General features: G+C 39.0%; 1 protein-coding gene across 1 annotated transcript in view; it reads left to right on the top strand.

The window, feature by feature from the left end:
- Atg14 (autophagy related 14) overlaps positions 1–21,970 on the top strand; it is a 40,040-nt gene extending 18,070 nt beyond the window's left edge. Inside the window, exons 4-10 of the mRNA XM_015480914.2 lie at positions 3,191–3,272; positions 6,795–7,032; positions 10,353–10,582; positions 11,748–11,865; positions 13,214–13,304; positions 13,387–13,472; positions 19,235–21,970. Coding sequence (XP_015336400.1) covers positions 3,191–3,272; positions 6,795–7,032; positions 10,353–10,582; positions 11,748–11,865; positions 13,214–13,304; positions 13,387–13,472; positions 19,235–19,541 — 1,152 coding nt within the window. The 3' untranslated portion in view covers positions 19,542–21,970. The remainder of the gene's footprint in view (positions 1–3,190; positions 3,273–6,794; positions 7,033–10,352; positions 10,583–11,747; positions 11,866–13,213; positions 13,305–13,386; positions 13,473–19,234) is intronic.
- Positions 21,971–24,018: the final 2,048 nt, after the last annotated feature.

Genomic DNA, 24,018 nt, shown 5'->3' with positions numbered 1-24,018 from the left:
CTGCTATAAACATGGGTGTGCATGTGTCACTGTAGTATGATGACTTGAATTCTTTAGGATAAATACAGAAGTGGGGTAGCTGGGTCACATGGTGGTTCCATGCCTAGTCCTTTGAGGAACCTCCGTACTGATTTTCATACCAGTTGTACTAATTTACAGTTCCACTAACAGTGTAAAAATGTTTCTTTTTCTCCACATACTTTCCAGCATTTATTGTTTGTATTCTTGATTGCTATTAGTATGTGAAATATTATTAGTATGTAGTTTTGGTTTGCATTTTCCTAATATTAGTATGTAGTTTTGGTTTTCATTTTCCTAATTGCTGATAATATTGAACATTTGAACATTTTTCCATATACTTGTTGACTGTATTTCTTTTGAGAAGTGTTTGTTTAGTTCATTGTCCATTTATTAATTGGGTTACTTGCCCTGTGTGTGTGTGTGTGTGTGTGTGTGTGTTTGTATATTCTAGATATTAATCCTCTCAGAAGAAGGACTAGCAAAGATTTTTCTCCCGTTTTGTAGTTTCTCTCTTTGCATTTCAGTTATTTGTTTGTTTGTTTTGCTGTGCAGAAGCTTTTTAATTTGATGTCGTTCCATTTATTAACTCTTGGCATTATTTCCTGAGCTTTAGGGGTCCTATTGAGAAGGTCATTGCTTGTATCTATATGCTGGAGTGTTGACCTTATGTTTTTTTCTAGAAGTTGCATTGTTTTTGGTCTAATTTTGAGGTCTTTGATCCATTTTGAGTTGATTTTTGTGGAGGGTAAAATACAAGGGTCCAGCATCGTTCTTGTACATATGGATAACCAGTTTTCTCAGCACCATTTTTGAAAAGGCTATCTTTTCTTCAATTTATTTTTGGCACTTTTGTCAAAGAACAAATGACTGTAGATGTGTGGATTTGTCTCTGTGTCTTCTATTCTGTACCATTGATCTATGTTTCTGTTTTCATGCCAGTACCATGCAGTTTTTATTACTATAGCTCTGAGTATAATTTGAAGTCAGATATTGTGATACCTCCAGCAATGCTGTTTTGGTTATAATTGCTTTGGCTGTTCTGGGTCTTTTATTCTTCAAAATGAATTTTAGGACTGTTTTTTCTAGTACTGTGAAGAATGTCATTGATATTTTAAGGGAGATTGCATTGAATCTGAATGTTGCTTTTGATAGTATGGACATTTTTAACAATATTAATTATGCCCATCCATGAATATGGGAAGTCTTTTCATTTTCTGAGGTCTTCAATATTTTTCTTCAATATTTTTCTTCAATGTTCTGTAGAGTAGTTTCATTTTAGATAGAGGTCTTTCATCTCCTTGGTTAGATTTATTCCTGAGATTTTTTTTTTTCTTTTGAGGCTATTGTGAATAGAGTTGTTTTCCTGATTTCTTTCTCAGCAGAGTCATAATTGGTGTATAGGAAAGCTGTTGATTTTGTAACCTGCTACTTTGCCAAATTTGTTTGTTAGCTATAGCAGTCTTGGGTGGAGTGTTTTGGATCTTCTAGTTTCAGATCATCTGTAAACAGTGATAATTTGATTTCTTCCTTGCCTATTTTTATCCCTTGTATTTTCCTTCTCTTGCCTAATTGCTCTGGCTAGAATTTCTAGTCAGTATTGATTCTTAAAAACCACTACCTTTTAGAATGAAAATCTCTCAGGTCTAGGGGTGTAGCTCAGTGGTAGAATACTTGCCTAGCATGTGCACCTGGGTTTGATCCCCAGCACCACACACACACACACACACACACACACACACACACACACACACACAGCAGCAGCAGTGAAGATAACTCTTTTCCAATTTATTTCTGAAGTTGTCAGTCCCTCTGAGTCCATTCTTTTTTTTTTTTTTTTTTTTTTTTTTTGGAGTTGCTTAACTACCCTGACACATTCCCCATCCCCCCTTTTTTTTTGATTTGAGACAGGGTCTCGCTAAGTTACATAGAGCCTTTCTAAGTTGCTGGAGATTGCCTCAAACTTTGATCCTCTTGTCTCAGCCTCCTAAACTGCTGGGCTTACAGGTGTGAGCCACTGCACCCAGCTGAATCTGTTCTTGAATGTCTCTTTGGGTTCATCGGAGAGAGTAAAAGTTCCCCTTTTGTCACTTCCCTACAGCCTGTTTTGTGTCTTTTGCCATAGACTACTTAGATAAGTGTTATTGCTATACACATTGGAACATTGTTGTAAGTTTTTAAGTGTCCATATTTATGGAGGTATTAGAAAATAATCATACTGTTTAACTTAAAGTATGGTCCCATTTTTTTTTTGATCTTTTATTCATGTTAGGGGTAGCTATTACCTGGCTGTGCCATTCCTGGTGATTTAAGAAGGTAATTTCACTGGGCACAGTGGCACATACCTGTAATCCCAGTAATTTGAAAGGTTGAGGCAGGAGGGTCGCAAGTTCAAGGCTAGCTTCAGCAACTTAGCAAGACCCAGTTCAAAATTTTAAAAAATGCTGGGATGTGGCTCATTGGTAAAACGCCCTTGGATTCAATCCCTGGTGCCAAAAAAATAAATAAATAGTCAATTTCATGTTTCACATAATTTTCTGAGCATTTCAGAAAATTGTTACTTGTTATACACTTTAAAAATAAAACTGGTCTCAGTGCAGTTTTTATTTCTATGCCCTGCATAGGAATAATTTACTTACTGTGTGAGATCATACAGTAATGTTAATAGTGTCTTAGTATCCATCACTCAAAGTGTAGATCAGTGCATCAATAAGACTTTTTGTAATGATGCAAATATCCTTTGTCTCCACCCTCCAAAATGATAGCACTAGCTATGGTGGTGTTGACCTTTTGACACGTGGGTAGACTAAGTAAGAAACTGATGTATTTTTCTTTGGTGTAATTTTAATTGAGTTTTAAATAGCCGCATGTGACTAGGAGCTAGCTGTATACTGGACAGAGCAAGTTAAGAATTTTCAACATTTTTCTCTTTGCTCATTGACACATGGAAAAGAACTATGTGAATTTCTTTCTCAATTTCCTAGCAGCTTTTGCATTGAACCAGAAAAATGTTTTCTTTTTTGTAATCTACCATACTTAACGATACCTATACTAGATATGATTATGTTGCTCATTTTATTATGTTTTCTAATATATGCATGAAAATAAGTAGTGATCCTAGATAATCATATTAATCATAAGAGATTAATGTTTGATATATGCTTTTTTCCAGAGATGGAAAATAATGTCTTGTAAGATGAGGATTGAACAGCTAAAACAAACCATATGTAAAGGAAATGAAGAAATGAAGAAAAGTAAGTAATTTCCCCCTTCTATCCAGTCCTAGTAAAGGGCTTATGTGGAATTTCATGGGATTAATAAACTAAAGGGATGGCAAAAGAGAGGCAGGATAACAGCAATATCCACTTGGAAAAATTTACAAGTTGAGCATCTCATACCTGTAATGCTCAGGACTAGAAATGTTTCAGATTTCCGATTTTTTTTAAATTTTTGCATTTACATTAATGAGATATCTTGGGACTGCATCCCATGTCTAAACAAAAAATTTCTTTGTTGCATATATACCTTGTACACATAGTGTAGAGATAATTTTATGCATTATTTTTAGTGCGTATGTCTTTTGGCTGTGATTTGTCTCATTATGTCAGGTGTGGAATTTTCTTTTTGTGGCATGATATTGATTCTCAAAAAGTCTTGGATTTGTAGTGTATTTTTTAATTTCAAATTTTCTTATCAGGTATGCTCAACCTGTACTTGCATTCCCTTCTTCTTAAAAGACATTCGTATAAGGAATTATATAAACATACCATTTAGAGCCCTTCAGGAACCTGCTATTCTTCCCAGTTAAAGTAAGGAAGTGCTCACCTGGGCATGATGGCATATGCCATAATCCCAGCAACTCCATAGGCCAAGGCAGGAGGATTGCAAGTTCAAAACTGACCTCAGCAAATTAGCAAGGCCCTGTCTCAAAATAAAAAGGGCTGAGGATGTGGCTCAGTGGTTAAGTGCTCTGAATTTCAATTCTTATTACCAAAAAATAAATTAAATACATTAATTAAAATAAAATAAAAAATAATCTGTGTGCAGTGAGTGGCATGTCTGTAATCCCAGTGACTAGGGAGGCGGAGATGGGAGGATTGCAAGTTTGAGGCCAGCCTCAGAAAATTAGGCCCTAGGCAACTTAATGAGACCCTGTCTCAAAATAAACAAAAAGGGCCAGGGATGTAGTTGTTAAAGCACCTCTGGGGCTGAGGTTGTGGCTCAGTGATAAGAGTTCTTGCCTAGCACATGTGAGGCACTTGGTTCGATCCTCAGCACCACATAAAAATAAATAAAGATATTGTGTCCATCTACAACTAAAAAAAAATTTTTTTTAAAAGCACCTCCGAATTCAATCCCCAGTATAATAATAATAATATGATGATGATGATGACGACGATGACGATGATAACGACAACAACAATGAAGAAGAAGAAGAACAACAACAACAACAACTAGGGAGCTTACTAGTAACTTAGTGGTAGTGGCTCCTGGGTTCAATACCTAGTACCACAAAAAGGAAAGGAGAACAAAAAGGAAGGGCCAAGCATGTAGTTCAGTGGTAGAGCACATGCTTTGCTCTTGGTTTGACCCCCAGCATCACAAAATGAAAAGGCAAATGGGAGCAAATACTTCTTAATTCCTTAATTAATAGGAAACTCGGTCTAACTTGGTATTCACTTATAATAATCATTAGCTCATGCCAGAAGCACAGTATACTGACTTTTTCCTCTTAGTGAATCTCCTACATATTTTAATCTTTACAGATTTTACATTACATTTGAATACTTCATTCTTAAGTGGTTGTCAAAATTTGAGTACTTTTAGCAATCCTACGTCCTTAGAAACATGTAGTTTTTTTATTTTTATTTTTTTTTTATTTTATTGGTTGTTCAAAACATTAAGAAACATGTATTTTTGAAGATGAATGTTTTAAAGTTTAGAACGAGTCACCTTCTACCTCGTGAATCCCTTTGTCTTTGTTGCTTTCAGAAGCATCAAAGTATTTTATAGTGGCATGTCATGGAGTAAAAGCTTCCTTTGAAAACGTTCTAATAAAGAACTTGTGTGGAGTTGCAAGCTAGAGAAGCGGGGCAGCATGGAGCGAGTGGTGCTCAGAGCTACAGCCAGCCAGTGATCCACTGCATTTGGCTTGCATTCCTCCAAGTTTTGGGTTCCATAGCAGCATAGGCACTCATTACTTAACATTATTTCGCCTTTTTACCCCGTCCTCCCATGGTGTTCAGACTAGGGTTTGCCACCAGCCATCTGTTTGTGAAGTTATTTGTGAAGTGTAGAATGTACTGAGCATGCACATTTCTCTGATAAGCAAGTTGAAAGCTTTGGTCAGCTCTTTTTAGAAGGTTCCTAAACCCCAAAACAAAAACACCCGCCACAGAAAATAAAAAACATAGTTCTAAAGCAATGCAGTCTGTGACAATGGTTACTGTTTCTAGCAAATTGTCAGTCACCTGGTGACTATGTTAAACTATAGAGAGAAAATCCTGGGATCCCCCTAGACTTAGAAAAATGATCACACATTTGAACGTTGTGGCAATATTGTGTTGCCCTGTTGAAGAAAAATGATTCTACATGATTATTCTGAATTTATGTACTTCCCTCGCCTGCCATGGGTATTAGGGATGGAACCCAGGGCCTAGTACACCAGCAAGGCCTGTTCTCTTGCCATGATTGGCAACAGTTTTCAGGCCATCCCAGATCCATGGGCCTCATTTTGAGTAGTATGGCTGCCTGCCAGGGTAGGGAACTGTTGCTCTGTAAATGAGGTCTTATTCCCACCTTCTAGGCCATACTCTCACAATTTTGTGAAAAATTTTGAAGGAGTTGATTCCAGAAGTGATCTTGGCCTCAGCTCATGAATTAAGACCATGCCACCCAATAGTCTGTTTGTTTTTAACCTGTGATGTTGGACTATCACAGGTATGAAAGAAAGGGCACAGATGATAAACTTCAAAGCCTGATGACTCACTTCACAATTTTTCAGTTTTAGAGTTTCACAATATAGTTAAATACAGATATCTGGCATAGATAAGGAAGTTAAATTATATAACAGTTGCAGGGTTGAGTTTATCTGTGCTGCAATCAGTTACTTATTTAAAGATGCAAGATTAGATGATAGAATGTTTTCACATTTTTCTGGGTTTAGTGGCATATGCTTGTAATCCAGTGACTCAGGAGTCTAAGACAAGAAGATAGGAGGTTCAAGGCCAGCTTGGACAAGTTAGACTTATGTAATAAGTCCCAATCTCAAAATAAAAAAGGATATAGCTCATTGGTAAAACACTCCTGTGTTTAATCTCTAATACCTAAAAGGAAAAAAAAAAAAGTTTTGCCATTTTGAGGGAGATGAAAAGGACAGCTCTATGTTCTGGATCTGCACTGGTTGCATATGTGGTGACCATGGTGATTTCTTGCCACCTGTGAAGGTTTATAATATTAGATTTGAAACTGTCCCCAAAAGTCTTGACTTAGCACCGTGGCTGAACATACTCCTTTGAACACCTGTAAAAGCTCAGTAGAGATCATGAAAAGGGATAAACTTGCTGCATGAGACTGAATCTTTAAGACGTTCTCATTGAGTAGAAATGGTAAAGAGATGCATCTAAGGAAGAGTAAAACCATTAGAAGGAAATCTCATACCTGCAACTGAACAGGTAGGCTGAGAGGTCCTCAGAAAGATACTTAATGCACACACAGATACTGCAGCACACAGGAACTGTTTGCAGAGATAATTGTGTGGTGTTTATACATTTTAGATTCTGAAGGCCTTCTGAAAACCAAGGAAAAGAACCAGAAGCTGTATAGTCGAGCACAACGGCACCAAGAGAAAAAGGAGAAGATTCAGAGGCACAATCGCAAACTTGGTGACCTGGTGGAAAAAAAAACCAATGACTTAAGAAGTCATTATGAGCGTCTGGCAAGTCTTCGGCGATCCCATATATTAGAGCTCACCTCTGTCATTTTTCCAATTGATGAAGTAAAGACTGGTATGAGGTACAATAAGCAAGGCTTTTGATTCTAGGAATAGGTGCTCCAAATATTGTTTTTCAAGTTCCAAATATTATTTTTCAAGCATATATTAAGTGTCATTCTAGGGTCATTGGTTTTCCTGATAATGAATTTTAAGTCTTATCTGTGCGAAGTTGGGGAGACAGCCAGGGTGAGGGGCATGGTCCACATATGTGCTCTCATAGAGGTTATATGTGACTCACCCTCCTGGTTAAGACCTACCTGCTGGGTCATGTCAGTTGCATTCCCAGCCAGACCATTAGTTGTTTGCTCTGGGGCGTGTTCTTGAACATCATCCAAGTCTGATTTCCCTACATATTTAAGTAGGGATGGAAAAATCCCTACTTTGCAGAGAAATCATGACCTGATATGTAGGAAAACACCTAGTGCTGGTTCTCTTAGATGGTGGGTACACATGTTGACTTCACCTTTTCCTGGTAACTGGCTTTTATTATATTAGCTGTTGTCAGTTGAATGCTGTGATTTTAGTCTCAGGCACAAATGCATGGGGATCCTCAGAAATTAGGGATGCACAAAGACAGTGGTCTCCCACCTGGTTCTTCATCCGAATCACCCATGGGCTTTTGAAAACTAAGGTTCCAGAGGGCACGCCACCAGCCTCCCAATCCATCTCAGAATACGTCTGTAGATGCTGCTGATGATCAGCAGCTTTGGAAACAACCACTGAAGGCTCTTGTGTGCTCTGGCTGACCACCAGGCTATTTCCAGTTGAGGATATTCTGTCTGTTTTGGCTCTTCAGTCTCCAGCATCGAGGAATCAGGCAGTGAAAGCAACCTTTCTTGCCTGTACTGCAGCCTGGCCTTTGGTCTGTTGCCATAATTGGCTTCCTAAAAACCCAGAGGTCTGATATTTGCTTCCAGGTAATTTGTTATTAGTAAGAGTTAACAAATAGAAAAATAAAAGCACAGATTTTAAATAGAGTAGAATAGGAAGTTCAGAAGCAAACTCTACCAGGGCAACTTAGATCAGTGGGGAGAAGTTGGATTGTCCAAAAATTGATACAAGGACAGCCGGCTAAGCCTTTGAGAGGTAGAAGCTGGCTAACTAGAACCTTATGCCAAATGAAGTTCTGATGGGTCAACAATATTAACGTTAAAACATGTCACAATAGAAAAAAGACTAAGGCCCTGTTCCAGATTTTAGGAGACCAACAACTGAATGCAGTGTGTGATCCTGTATTGGATCCTGGGCCCACAAAATGCTATCAAAAGGCTAATCAGAGCTACAGAGTTGAGTAATCTGTTAGATGAGTTCATAGTATAGTAGCAGTGTTAATTACCTAGTTTTGATTATTGTATTTTCCTGGGTTGATAATTTGGGGAAGTTGAGTAAAGTGTATACAGAAAAACTTTAAAATTCTTAACTTTCCCATAAAATAGAAATTTTCTCAAGAAGAAAACATGTCATATGTTACATAATGACTCTTCAGTCAACAGATTACATATCCAACGGTGGTCCCATAAGATTATGTCACCTATTGATGTTGTGCTGTCTTAATTTGTGAAGTACATTCTTTGATGTTTGCACAGTAATGAAATTGCCTAGTGATAGATTTCTCAAAACATATCCCCTTTGCTGAGTGACACATGACTGTGTTGTGTACTAGAAGAGAAAACATGGTGAAGAATTTTCTCTTCTTCTGTGCCGGTTTATAATCATTTTTAAACTGTGTATTTTGTAGGTATAATATTTTTACTGTTTATTATATTTAATGTACCTATAATATTTAAGCTGGTTATTTTGAAGTTATCCATCCATAAAATAAGATTTTCATTCATTTGTATTTCTCTATACTTCTTTGAATGGAGTAGAAAGAGTTAGAAGTATAGTTTAGAACTGGCCACAGTATCCCAGCCCCTAGTCTCATCTGTGATAGCAGCAGGAGTTAACCTGGTGGTGGTATGTTACACAGAAGGAAAAGAGATTGAGAACCACTGGCCACAAGGACAGAATGTTAGCTCTGGAGGCCCTTCTCAGGCTGCTAATTGCTTTTCCTACACTATCTTTTAGCACTTTCTTTTTGCATCTTACACACCAACCAGTCCAAACAGCTCTGTTCCCGAAGCACACTGTTTCTTTGCCCTCTTTGCATTTGTACCTGCTGTCCTTCTCATGGTTGATTTCTGTTCCACACTTTAAGCTAGCAGTTCTTAAAAGATGGTACATGCATCTCTGCAGATCTAAGATGCTGAAGGGAGTCTGTGCTATGTCAAAACTGCCTTTATAGTAATACTAATAAGTTTTCCTTTTTCACCGTGTTGGCATTTGCACTGGTGGCTCAAAAGCCATGGTGGGAGTGAAAACCTCTGGCAGGAACACTAAACTGTAGTAATAGTCATTATAGTCTACTGTATACTTGCAGTTATTAAAAACAGGTAGTTTTACCTAATGTTTTCAGTGCAACAGTGAAAATTATTAATGTTATCATATCTTGACCTTTTAGTGCACATCTTTTTAAGTCCAGTAGGATGAAATGGGAAGTGTGCATAAAGCACTCTAGCTGCATACTGAGGAACTAAGAGTTGGCTCAGGGGAAAGCACTTGAGTGAGTTGCTTCTTTCTTGGGATACTATTTTTACTTGAAAGAACAACAGAAAGTCTTGAATATTAAAAGAGATTTTTCAAAAGGGTGAGATAGGACTGGGGATATAGCTCCATTGGTAGAGTGTTTGCCTTGCATGCATAAGGCCATGGATTCAATCCCCAGCACCACACAAAGAAAAAAGAAACAATATAACTTTACTAATTTTTTGTTTTGAAAAAGATTTTTTTTACATAAAACTGCTAACATCTAATGGTTTTTTTCCCCAGCTATAATTCATTTAGGTGCTCAAGCAAACATTAATCCAGCAAGTATTTATTGAGCATTTAGTATTTCCCAGTGTGTGTGTCAGCTTTGTTGTCACTGGGTTTACTACTTTTTAATGAACTAACTTAGAACTTTACTCATTTTTAATGTCAAATACAATTAAGTATCTGTATTCCAACCCAGATAAGCAAAATTTATTTGAGATCCTAAAAGTTTGTAAGCATGGGAAGGGGTGTTGGAGCCACATACTTTGAGAACTGAATGTCGGACCCTAGCTCACAGTGCCATCTTCCTCACATTGTGTGACCTTCTGTGCCACTTTGATCATCTTCTCTGATGGTAAATACTTGCCTGTATTTCAGTTGAAGTCCTGTGCTTACAGGCAACTCTTCAGTATTCTGCTTTGTGTGGCAAGTGTATTGCCTGCCCTCAGAAACCCTATCTCTTGAAATCCATATGTCTCCTGATTTTCAGAGATCCTGCAGATGTGTCTTCCGAGAGCGACAGTGCCATGACCTCCAGCACTGTCAGCAAACTTGCCGAAGCCCGGAGGACAACTTACCTCTCTGGAAGATGGGTCTGTGATGACCACAATGGCGACACCAGCATTAGCATTACAGGGCCATGGATTAGCCTTCCTAACAATGGGGACTACTCTGCCTACTATAATTGGGTGGAAGAGAAGAAAACAACACAGGGGCCCGGTGAGAAACGAAATATCTTTGAAAATTTGTGTGTATCTTAATTGGTGTAAAATTTACATAATTTTAAAGTGAACAATTCAGTGGCATTTAGTACACACACCATTGTGGCACTAGCATCTCTGTTTAGATCTTAAAACATTTCTGTTACCCCAAACTCACTCCATGGCATGAAGGTATCACTCCCCCTCCTCCTCCCCCCAACTCTAGGCCACCACTAATTTACTTTCTACCTATAGACAGCCTGTGCAGGACAGCTCATAAACAGAATCATAGAATGTATGGCCTTTGTGTCCACTGCTTTCTCTTAGCTTCCTGTCTTAAGGTTCACATTAAGGTATATATCAGTACTCCACTGCTTTTTTATGGCAAAATAATCCATTGTATGGCTAAACCACATTTTGTTTATTTAGTTTGAAAGCGTGTCTGTTTTTAAATATTTCACTTTTGGGGGTTAATGTTGCTTGATTTATATAAAAAAACCTTATTTTTAAGAAGTGTATTTAGCCTATTAAGTTTCATTTTTAGTTTATCACTTTGTACCATGTTTGTTTTAGTAGTCCTAAATGGAAATTGAAATATTCCTAATAGTTAGAAAATTCCTGCACCTTATATCTGGTGGAGAATTGTTCATTTATTCATTCAGCTCATTTAGTGAGGAAGGGCTATGTCATGCACGGTGCCAATTACTAGTGATAAAAGGTGGCTAAAACAGGTGTGGCCCTTTGCCCTTCTCTGGGGAGACAGGAAATGGTTTTTTTCACCAGCTAGAATTCATTTAGGTACTCAAGCATACATGAATGGTCAGTGGCACCGTACACTGAGAGGGTGCCATCAGGAGCCAACAGCATGGGGGTACATATAAAGGAAAGGCCTCTCTGGGGTGACATTTAAGTTGGAATTGTTTGGGTGATAACAAAATTATCATGTCCAAGCAAATTAGACTTTAATTTTATTTATGTCTGGCCTGTTATACTCATTTGCTTATGTTGCATTTCATTCAGCAAACAAACAATAAAAATGAACCATTTATGTCTGGCCATGGAGTAGGAAGTAAAAAGTTAACAGTGATGTGATGGTAAAATTACAGATCATAAAATCTCGACCATTGAATATTTTTATTGAGGTTAAAGTTGTTGTATAAATAAGTCTTGCTTTTGTCCTTTAGACATGGAGCATAATAACCCTGCACACACCATTAGTGCTGCCTTGTGTTACGCCACACAGCTGGTCAACATTTTGTCACATATACTTGATGTCAATCTTCCTAAGAAGCTATGCAACAGGCAAGTAATTGAAGGTGGTGATCTTATCCTTACTGTGGCTCTCTAGAGTTTCTGATTAATTTAAAAATCTGTATACAGGGCTGGGGATGTGGCTCAAGCGGTAGCACGCTTGCCTGGCATGCGTGCGGCCCGGGTTCGATCCTCAGCACCACATACAAACAAAGATGTTATGTCCGCCAAAAACTAAAAAATAAATATTAAAAAAAAAAATCTGTATACAAATTTGTTTGACAACGGCACATGAAGTCTGAGAAGACCACAGAGAATTGTTCCACTTGAAAAAATAACAAAAGGAAAAATCAGGATATTCACAAGATATGCTGAGATCCTCATATATATGTATATATAAGAGATGGATAAATTGTAAAAGTTGGGAGTTTTTGATTTTGTATTTCTTTTTAAGAAAAGAAAAAATTTAAAATTTTAAGTATTTTAAGATACAGTTTACCCAGTTCCCTTTAACATCTTCCTCCCATCCTCCAGGTAATTGCCCTCATATTTCATTTCAAGCAGATGTAAACTTCTTATTACTATCTCTCCATAAACACAAAGATAGCATGCCAAAGTGTTTTGCATTTATATGTTTTTATTTATGTAACACATAATTATTGAACACCTATTGTGTGCAGACACTGGGCACTGGAGTACCTTGAAGACAAAAACAGTCCCTACCCTCTTGGAGCTTACATTTTAATGAATGGCATCAATAAAAAACATTGTGTGAGGTGGTGATACATGCTGTGGAGAACAATGAAACAGGATGAGAGAGGGGATGTGGCCGCAGGGAAGGGCTTTCTGCATTCGAGTGGGCAGGGATGTTGGCACATGTGAGTGTAAGGGAGGAAAGGAACATGCCATGGGGACCCCTAAGGAAAAATGCTGAGGTAGAGATGGCAGGTGCAAAGCCCTGGGAGGCACGAGTGTTAAGAGCAATGGAAGCAGAGGGCAGCAGGGAGCTATTGTAAGCTTTGGGCTGTCGTTCTGCATAAGTTGGCAGTTGCCAAGTTTTCCCTTCTCTGCATATACCAAGGTCCTACCAGTCCCCTGTTAAATAATGCTTCAAGGAATAATCTCGTACTTTTGCCATTTCCTGAGTGTGCAAATATTTGCATAGAATGAATTCCTGAAATAGAATTACTTGATCAAAGGGTCCACACATTTGTAATTTTGTGTGGATATAGAGAAATTGCTATCTACGAGGACAGTACTTTATTCTTAGAAAGTTTCTGTTAATGGCAATTTACTAAAGAGGCAAAGGACACAGTATGTGTTATATTGAACTCTTCAAAATGAACACTTGAACATAGAATTTCCTCAGAAAAATAATTTACAAATTTTTTTTTAACAGTGAGTTTTGTGGAGAAAATCTCAGCAAACAGAAATTTACTCGAGCAGTGAAGAAACTCAATACAAATATCCTTTACCTTTGTTTTTCTCAGGTATGGAAAATATGCTATAAATTAAATTTTTAAAAATTTGTTGCATAGTTGAAAATATTAACCAACTCTTTGCTTTTTCTAGCATGTAAATTTAGATCAGTTACAACCACTGCATACCCTCAGGAATTTAATGTACCTGGTCAGTTCAAACTCGGAACACCTGGGCAGGTAAGAAGAGTGTGTGTTGCTTTTCTTCAGGTATGTTTTTGTGACTACATTGAAGTAGAGGTATCATGTGAACTGGCAGAGTACTCCCTGTTCTCCAGTTCCCAATCTTCCAAAAAAGACAAAAAGTGTATAGTTCTTCACTGAATGAAACAATAGCTATCATCTTTGAACTTTTATGGTCCTCTTGCACTCGTTATTCAGAGAAAATTAGCATCAAACATATGTATCACCTAAAATGCAGTAGAAAAACCCAAATATTCCTGGGATAGGCCCACCTTGTGCTTTCCAAGGACCAAGTCTCTCAGCCTGGAAAAGCTTGAATTAGATGAGGCTCATCTTTGCTACCCCTGCTCTAGGTTCATACCCTTTTTTCCTTGCTCTAGCAGTATACATTTCTGCTGAGATGGGCTATGGCTAATGTATTCACACTTTTGAAAGACAGCTCAAAGAAAAATAGGATTTGTGGTAGGTGATTTTGCACAACTGTAGGCTAATATAAGTGCTCTGAGTGTTTAATATAGGCTAGACTAAGCTATGATGTTTAGTAGATTAGGTATATTAAATGCATTTTTATTTTTTTTATTTATTTTTTATTTTTTTATTTTTTTAAATATTTATTTTTTAGTTTTTTAGGTGGACACAATATCTTTATTTTACATTTATGTGGTGCTGAGGATTGAACCCAGTGCCTCATGCATGCTAAACGAGCACTCTACCACTGAGCCACAATCCCAGCCCTTAAATGCATTTTTAACTCAGGATTTTTAACTTATTGGTTTATTGGGGTATGACTCCATTGTAAGTTGAGCATGTGTTTATTTTTTATTTATTTATTTATTTTAGAAAGAGAGAGAGAGGGAGGGAGAGAGAGAGAATTTTTTTAATATTTATTTTTTAGATTTCGGCAGACACAACACCTTTGTATGTGGTGCTGAGGATTGAACCCAGGCCACATGCAAGCACGTGGCTTGAGCCACATCCCCAGCCCTTGAGCATGTGTTTAAAGAAAATGAATAACTTTTTACTCAGTGTGTTTCCTGACTGCCCGCTAGGCAGTATAAGGAGTGGGACTGAACAAAAGAAGGGCTGAGGCAGTGATATCCCTTATGATTTTTTTTTCTGGGATAGAAAGGCTCAGAATTGCAGAAATGCCACTTCTTCCCAAAAGGAAAACTGATCAGCATTTCAACAGATATTTCATGGAGTTTGACAAGGTCATTCTAAAGTTCAGCTGGAATCATACTCTGCAAGGAAATTTGGGGAAAAAAATTCAAAGGGATGGGCTTGGCCCCTTTGAAAACATAATATAAAGCTAATCAAAACAAGGTGGTGTTAGCATGCAAAAGGGTATAGCAGTTAGAATGAAGAGTCTCCAAACAGATCTTTATATATGTGTAACATATATAAAATAGGGGTGGCAAGTTGAATCAGATATAGTATTGGGTCAGTTGGTATTCAACTGGGGAAAAAGTTGGATTCATACCACATTCCATATACAGAAATAAATTCCAGATGATATAAAAGATGTTATTTAAAAAAAAAAAACTAGAAAGGACAATGTTCCATAATCATAGGGTGGGGAGAGAATTCACAAGCAAGCCACAAAACCCAAAATGTAAAGGAAAGGAGTTTGACTAAATGTTCACTAAAAAGTAAAGGTTTAAAAAAAATTATATATATATATATATATATATATATATAAAATAAAAAAAAGTAAAGGTTTAGTAAAAGAGATATCATTAACAAAGTTAAAAGACCAGTGTCTTTTACACTTGCAACCTGTGTAATAGGCAGCAGATTAAATCTAGATTACAGACCAATAAAAGAAAGATAAACAACCAAATAGGAAAAATAGACAAAGAATTCAAAGGGTTACACAAGAGAGATGTAACAAAAAAAATTTTCAGCCTTAATCAAGAATAAAGAAATGCTAGTGATGCACGGTGACGCATGCCTGTAAACTCTGTAATTTAGGAGGCTGAGCAAGGAAAATCACAGGTTGGAAGCCAGCCTGGGCAATTTACAAGACCCTGGCCAGCCTGGGCAATTTACAAGACCCTATCTCAAAATTTTAAAAAGGGCTGGGGCTGTAACTCAGTGTATAGAACAACTCTAAGTTCAATAACCAGTACTACAAAAAATAAATGCAAATTCAAAATATGTTTCCATATTTCAACCATCATTTGAGAAGATGGAAAGAACTAATGATATTCAACATGGGAACTGTTAGGAAGCAGGCAGGCATACTCCCACCCATGGTTACTTTGGAGGGTCCAAAGTTTCCTATAGGCTTACCTTTCAGTCACCTCTTCCATTTAGAGGGCTATGCCCTGCAAAAGGACACACATCTGGCTGACAGTCACATCTGAGTTCACAGTCTGAACCCATGGTCAGGATAGAGCTACTGAAGTTCCCAGTCGGAATGAAGACCTACAGGAATGTGGACAGAGCCTGGTTGGGACTTCCTGTTTCCATGCACTTGGCAGAACCAAGGATCCTCTTCTGAATCAAGAATTATAGTTGTCTTAGAATGAATTCAAACTTGCAAAATTTGCAAAAACAAAAATAGCAAAGACTCATATGCTGTTTACCCAGATTCACCTATGGTTAAACAGAGTCCCCCACCCCTTTTTAATAGAACTTTCAGGCTGCCATTCTGCCTGAGTGGGTGTCTCCTTCAGGACATCGCATCAGGAGGCAGCATCCACCTGCTCCTGGCAGGGGATACTCACTCGATGCCCAGTCAAGATGCTTTCCAGTTCCCCACTGTGTACTTCTATGTTTTTCCTTCCTTGCAGCTAATAAGCATTCTGTGGGGGAAACACTTCTTGCCAGAATTTCCCCCTGGACTTAAGTGTCAGTTAATGGATCTTCCCTGATCTCATCTTTATGATGGTGGTGCTTACATTAACACATCATTTTCAAATAAGATGTTTTGCTTAGGAGACTTTTAGAAAGCCAAAAAGGTCAGTTTGTTACCTTACTTGATAGAAAAACTCCCTACAACAGCATCATAATAAAATGAATAGTCTGGCTTCAGGGTCTTGAATAAAATCATAGTAATTATTCGGCTAAACTACAAATTAAACAATTCTATAATCTTTATTTCCTAAGACATTAAGGAAAGAAGAATGCATTCTTTCACTGCTTGGTTCTCCTCCAGCTCAGGGGATGTCAGGCCATAGAAATAATGCAGAGAAGCAGGCAAGGGCTCTGTCCTCCTCCTGTGGCTTCTCAGGAACATAGGTTCCTGAGAACCAAAATTATTCCAAACTGGCTGCTTTAGGGATCTTCCATTTGTTTATCATTTTAAGTACTTCTTGGAGCACTTGCTCCAAGCCAAGAAGACTCTGCCCTGGGGGATTCCAGGCAGAGAACTGGAGTCTAGTTAGACTCCCCCAGGAAAGACTCTGCCTGGAAGAAGGGCCCTTTCCTCCTGTGTCACTTTTGCCTGGCTCCTGGGACCCGTGAAAGGGTATCTAGGGACAGTGGCAATCCTAGGCTGAGAGGACTTCAGGAGTAGATAAGGTAGCATCAAGGAAGAAGAGAGAACAGGCTGAGCCTCCAAAGTTAGAAGGAAGAAGATATGGGAGAGTGTTAATTTTGGCTCCTGCCTAGGGATGGCAAGGTCTAGTGTCTAGGGGGGTAGGGGAGCCCAAGAAGGTGTTCAAAATGTGAACATTTTTAGTAGGCAGATGCCATGAGGAGGAGGTAGCTCTCCAGAATGAGGCAGATAGGAGGTCATTGGGTAGGGCCCTGAGCTAGAGTGGACCTTCGAGAATGTAGAGGAGGGGAGAAGTCCTAACTGACCTGTTTTGAGATTGGTTGACTGGCTCAGATACCTAAGAAGATGAGTCTGAGTCATTAGTTACCCTCCGACTGAGAGATTGGGCAAGCAATGGCATATTTGGGAGTAGAGCTTAGGAGAATAGCTTACCAAAGAAAAAGGGAAGGGAGAAGAGTTTTGAGTGTAAGGAGAACCTTAAGGAAACAGATCTGCAGAGCTAAAGTACCAGCGTCAGTGCTCATTTAGTGAGGGAAAGATGTTTTTTTTAATACCAGGGATTGAACTCTGGCATTTAACCATATCCCCACCATGGCTTTTTTCATTCATTCATTTATTTTTTTATTTGGCGGCGGGGGGTGGGTGACTGAGCCATATCCTCAGCCCTCTTTTGTATTTTATTCAGAGACAGAGTCTCAATGAGTTGCTGGGTCTGGCCCCAAACTTGTGATCCTCCTTCCCCAGCCTCCCAAGTTGCTGGGTTTATAGGTATGCACCACCATGCCCAGCCAGGGAAAGTTTTAAGAAACCTCCCTCTGGTCACCCCCTCCAGCCCTTGCAAAATGACTTCCAGGCAGGTGAAAACCTAGAAAGCTTGCGTTGAAGAGCTCTTTATAGGTTGCTCACAGGAGACCAAGAAGAAAAACCCTACAGGTATATCTATTTAATGAATAGTTGTCCTAAAAACATTACCTGAAATATCAATGTTAGCTGTTGCTGCTCTATTCCAGCTGGGAAGCAAAGTTGTCTTAGAAGAATAAGAGGTGTGGACCCTGGAGAAAGTAAGCCAGAAGGTGTAGCTTTAGTGCAATACACAGGAGACAGACCTCTAGCCCTTTTATCATTCCAGACTGGAAAGAATTTTGGACCACAGACAAAATATGGCTGGATATTTCTCATTGGTTGTTTTTGTTAATCTAATATTTTCCCCCTAAGTAATTATCAGTAAAACTCTTAAATGAACTGAGGCCTCCTGTGCTTATTGGCAATAGTAGGAAGATAGGGGATACTGGAGGGACTCAGTTCTGCTCTTCCGTGGACTCCAGGGATCATGGGATGGGGTGGCTGCCCAGTGCCCCCAAAGCACAAACTGACAGACATTTGAAGGGAGGCAAAAAGCAGAAAGGTCCATCCCACTGTGTGGCACCAAGGAGCTGGGCAGGATGAGCCCTAAGGAAAGGTAGGGTCCTTTGGGAAATAGTTTTCTCCTGAAATGCCGTATAGAAGCAGGCCTCACTGCAGATGAATATGTTCTAGATAGTTTTTGTCGTTCTGTGTAACAAACATGTCTTTGGAAAATCATGAGTCAATATTTTCATGTGTGTGCAGGAGCTTGACCATAATCCAGAGAAGCTGCTGACCTGTAGACAACTACACCACTTAGCTTTTTTGAGTCTTAAGAGATTTTATAATTTGGGGTTTCCATAAGGCAGGGACTATCTGTATAGTTTCCTTTGTATACCACTAAATAATATACCAGAGTATGCATCAAGTGACCATTTTTGTCGGAATTGTATCATCCATGCATAGTGCACTTATTAAAAATTGGAAGCCATAGTTTGGACCCCCAGCATGGGCTGTGTCTATGGATGGGTTTTCTTTCTAACCAGGAAATACATAAATACATAAAAAAAGTGGGGTATTATGATTTTATTACTTACTTGGATGGCAGTCGGCATTTGGGTAAAGAAAACAGTTGTATAGCCTCAGCAACTTATTGAAACCCTGTCCCTAAATAAAGTATTAAAAAGGGCTGGGGATGTGGCTCAGTGGTTAAGCACACCTGGGTTCAATTCCTGGTACCAATAAAACAAAAAACAGTTATAGATCAGCTATGAGTGCTGTGTCAACTTAAGAAACTGTGTGGTGATGGGCTCTGGGTCCCTTGGTCCTGTTGGGTAGGGTCTTAGGGAAGACCGCATCTAATCTCCTGGAAATGGTGATTGTCTAAAAGTAGTCCCTCACTGTGTGCACATAGGTCGGGACCTTTTGAAGTGCGAGCAGACCTTGAGGAGTCCATGGAATTTGTGGATCCTGGAGTCGCTGGAGAATCAGATGAGAGTGGAGATGAGCACATAAGTGACGAGGAAACTGATCTGGGCACAGACTGGGAGAACTTGCCAAGCCCCCGGTTCTGTGATATCCCTTCCCAGCCTGTGGAAGTCTCCCAGAGCCAGAGTACCCAGGTGTCCCCACCCATTGCAAGCAGCAGTGCTGGCGGGATGATCTCCTCTGCTGCGGCCTCTGTGACTTCCTGGTTCAAAGCTTATACCGGACACCGTTAATAAGTATGGACTCAAACATGCCAGATTTGTACCACAAAAGCTCTCCCACTGCACTCTAGGGAATCCTGTTTAGTTAAGATAGTGCCTGGAACAAAAGTAAGTTAAACCATTGTTTTAAGCAGGGAGAGGAGCATTTCTGCTTGTGAGGTAGCTGTGATGGTGACTGACATGCTTATGATGTAGAAGAGGGCACAAAGGTTCTTCTGTGCAGACCTGTGCACGTGGTTGGTGGTGTTTGTTGAAGTCGTTTTTCTGGGTACCATCTGGTCCCAGGCCTCGCAGGCCTGGTCAGTGAGCTGGTCTTAGTGATGCTAAGACTTTGCCTGACACTACTTTCTAAAGGTAGGTCGAACCATAAGGAATTGGTTCCTCATGAGGACTTGAAAGAAAAACTGAGTTTTTCTGCCATCAGTTTTTGTGCGGAGAATCTGTAGGCAATTAGAAATATTTTCTTTGTAACTTGGTCATCTTTGGCTTTTAGATCAAGGATTTTGGTTCTTGTTTGGGAGGGGGTGGTTTTTTGAGGGAAAGGAGTAGTTTATTTAATTTGTGCTGCTCCATTGTAGCTTTTCACATTCCTGCTTTCCTTTCCCTCCATACCAAAGAAACTAAGGTCTTTTTGTTCTGTAGGACCCACATCCATGAACAGAAGAAATCCTAGCTGCAATAATGTCTTAGAACAAGTTTAAACTATTTTCTTGTAGTCTGAGTGGAATTAAGCTCATTCTTACCTAGGTTATTGAATTCCTGCCATCCATGCTATGTTCATTCTTACATGGAACTTATTTTCTGTGATCGAAAATAAGTCATTAAGGCCATTCATTCCTGCGTGTGAGCTTACTGCCTATCTAGGCACAGGTTAAAAGCCACTTAGTTAAGAGGTCTTTTGTTATTCTCGCAGTTTGTTTCGGAGGGATTTAGTAGATGGCACCACAGGTTTCCAGGGAAAACCATCCTGCTTGTTTCCAAGGTGTGTGTGGCTCCGAAAGTGCTGCCTTTGCCCAGAATGCAGAGCACATCCTTGTAGCTGGTGCTGCTCTTCTCTACCCTGGGGAAAGCTCAATAAAGAACTTACCCTCACCAAGAGATCATTTCCAGCTAATGTGTTTTGTCATTCTCCTAGTGACAATCTTACAGAAAACTATAATGAAAGAGGCATTATGTACAAATATGTAAGTAGTTTATTTTTAATAACTGCAAAAAATAATCTTATGTAACTACAAAAGAATCCTTATCAAATTTCTACTAGACATTATTACCATACCATATCTTAGTGTGATTAGCATGATAGTACCTCACATAAATCATTGGGGGGTTCGCCATGCCCTAGCTTCTCATTATAATTATTATAGTTGATACTCCAAATCTGAGGTGCTACTTCTAGCCTTGGCTATTGGTATATTTGGTGTTTGGTGGAGTTTTGGGTAGAATTGCAGAAGGGAGTTTACTCCTGTTTAGGAGTCCCAAGTTCCCTGGCTCTAAGAATTTTCCACTTGTGAGGAAACAGTTTTTTTCATCTTGTGGGTTCTTATACAGCTGGTCTCTTTGTTTTAAGTACTCAGTTTTGTGATTCTTGGGCTTGTATTTTACCATCCAGTTCTGGTATTCATAGAGTGGATATGGTAGAATGAACAAATACCAAATGAATTTACAAACCATGAATGAGATGAAGCTAAAGAATAGAATTCAGAGATTACAAATTCATGTCTAGAGTAATTGAACAAAACAAGGATGTGAGAAATCTGGGGATTGATTGATAAGATATATTTTGTTAGTATCAACTAGAGGCACTTTATGTTGGGTGAAATGATCAAACCCTTTAAAGGTTTTGAACACCAACAAACTGGCTTACACTGCTGAAATATTTGGGGTTACATTATTTTGCACTGGATCCATCCTGTAAATATTCTTAAATACACATTTCAACCACTTTTTTCTACTCTTTTTGCTGCTCATTAAAGTCTTTCATGTAGGTGCCAGAATCATATATATAAACAACTTTATTAAAAAGCTGGTATTTTTTTTTAAACAAAAAGCCATAGAATTTGGTCATGTTTCCATTTTAAAATGATTTATTGAAACAAGGTAATACTACTAAAAACCCACAGGCACCAAATAGGCTGCTTTAAGTGGTCTTGCAAAAGACATGTTTAGGTAATGGAATAAAACTTAAAGTTTTGCACTTCTGTAAATTAAGGGGGAAACAGTATGTCACCACTGGGTATGGTAGACAGGACTCACTTAAGTACTTGTGTGTAATTTGGGAAAACATTCGGTGGCATGTTGTTCAAAGAACTAGTGTCTAAGAATCTTCTCTCAGTGTCATGTTGCAGGAATTTCCCGTTGCTCTGCAACTTCCAAACCAGTTTGAGTCATACAAATGTTTTCTAAACTTTTATTGTATTACTGCAATAAATCTTTTAACAGTACTTTGCTAATGTCTTTTTCAAACTTACTTCAACTACTACATTGAGGGTAGCAAGAATGAACGCTAGTGGGGGATACACACACACACACACACACATACTTTTTGGGGGGGGGCAGGTAAGGAAAAGTGTTCTGTTAATACATTCATTAATTATATATCATGGTGGTATTAATAACAATTCATCCTTGGCAAGCTGAGAAAATTGATTGCTTACCAGTTTCTTTGGCAGCCATAGTATGTGTGTGACTTATAATAATAATTTGGTTTTTTACAACAGACAAGAGTGGGCCTCCAAGGTACCCACATGCAACCAGCAAGAAAAAAATGTTAGAAGAGACTGAGTAGTTTTGAAGGATTCCGCTCCCCACCCACTCATGGTACTTTTCAGGTTATCGTGGAGAGAGGATAACAAGTGGCTGCTTTAGAAGAGCCTGGCGTGCCAGGAGAAACAGAGGCACTGCTACCATGTCACTCCCAACCCTTTAATTGGAGTAGGCCATCCAGGAACAGGAGGAATAGGCAAGGAAGTGAAAGGCTTCTCCAACAGGCTGTGAGAAATTCCCCATCCCTAGAGTTATATAATGGTTGATGCAGGAAGCACAGGAAATTTGCAAGTGGACTCGAACAAGCCATCTGCACCTTAGTTGTGAAACTCTCAATAAGGAAAACCATCATCTCCCCCCATTCTGAGATCTGGTGAGAAAAAAAAAAACTGGAAAGTTACATAAGTGAATTTTTTTTAAAGGAGCAACCAGTGGGGAAAACTCAAAGATGTAAAATAATAAGAGTCAAATCAGTGATTTTTTTTTTCATGAGCTTTTGTAGGAAGGAGTCATAGGGAGAGTGGAAATGTGATGGAGACTTTAGCCCATCAGGGGGAAATTGGCAGGAGCTATTTAAGGACACCAGGTAAGCAATGAACAGGCTAGAGTCGGGTGAGTGAAAAATCCTCAGGGGTTGTAAAAGTCCTGTGGCTGAGGCATTGATCTCTCTTTATCATTGTCCCTTATCCCCACATCCTTGTGTATGCCATTTTAGAATTTTCTGTATGACTTTAAGATGAGGACTAGAATTTGAGGAAAGTGCTTTCCTGCCCTTCCTAGCAGCTTATTTTCTGGAATATAAGTGCTGTGATTTGTGATTATTAGATGGGAAGAGGCATCTCCAGCATAAGGTTGATTAAAGAATGATAGGAGCAGAGCACCTGTGATCAGCAATTTAATAGTTGCCTTCCAAATAGGGAGGACTATGTCTAGTGACCATGGGGAGAAACACCTATATTCTGGTGCAGGGGCCACTGGTACTATCTTAAGGGAATTCTGCTACCCTTCTTGATGGCCTTTGAGTGCCATTCCACCCACTACAGCCTGAGCATTTAGAGTTCACCATGCCCAGAGCCCTTTTGTGCTTCCATCTCTCCAGATCCTAGCTACCGTGTCATCCTTTGAACTGAAGAATCAACATCACCTGAGAGCTTGTTAGAAATACAGGTTTTGGGGTACCATCTTAGACCCACTGTCAGAATCTCCAGCAATTCACCTGTGCATTAATGTATAAAGAACACAGATATAGAGCTACAACTGTCAGATGGAAATAATGTAACCCCTATGTGTGGCTCTCATTTAAAAGTTGAGAAACATGAAATTTATAAAGTATTATTCAACATTCTCATATTGAAAAAAAAATGGATACCTGGTTAAATATTTTATAGTACATCTCAAATGGGACTAGCCAGTTTCAAGTGTTGAATAGCTACCTGTGGCTAGTGGCCTCCACAGGATGGCACAGCTTTTGCTAGAGCTTAGTGAGCACCTTCTCAATTATGCATTAAGGGCCTCCCAAAGTTCATCAAGTTTAGGAAACAGGTTCTCTCTGTTGGCATTTCAGTTCTTTCTCCCTTCCCAGCTGCAACTCTAGTGGCTCTCCTCCCCTTAAATAGCACAGGGTCAAAACCACCATCTAGAATTAAGGCACTGCTACCATGTCACTCCCATGGAGAGGAAGGATGACGCCTTGCTGTGGTTTTGCTTAAACCAATTTGATATAAAC

Source organism: Marmota marmota, unplaced genomic scaffold (genome assembly GCF_001458135.2).
Source record: "Marmota marmota marmota unplaced genomic scaffold, marMar, whole genome shotgun sequence".
NCBI classification, from domain to species: Eukaryota; Metazoa; Chordata; class Mammalia; order Rodentia; family Sciuridae; genus Marmota; species Marmota marmota.
The sequence above is the reverse complement of the archived record's forward strand: the minus strand, read 5'-3'. Positions and strand labels throughout refer to the sequence as shown.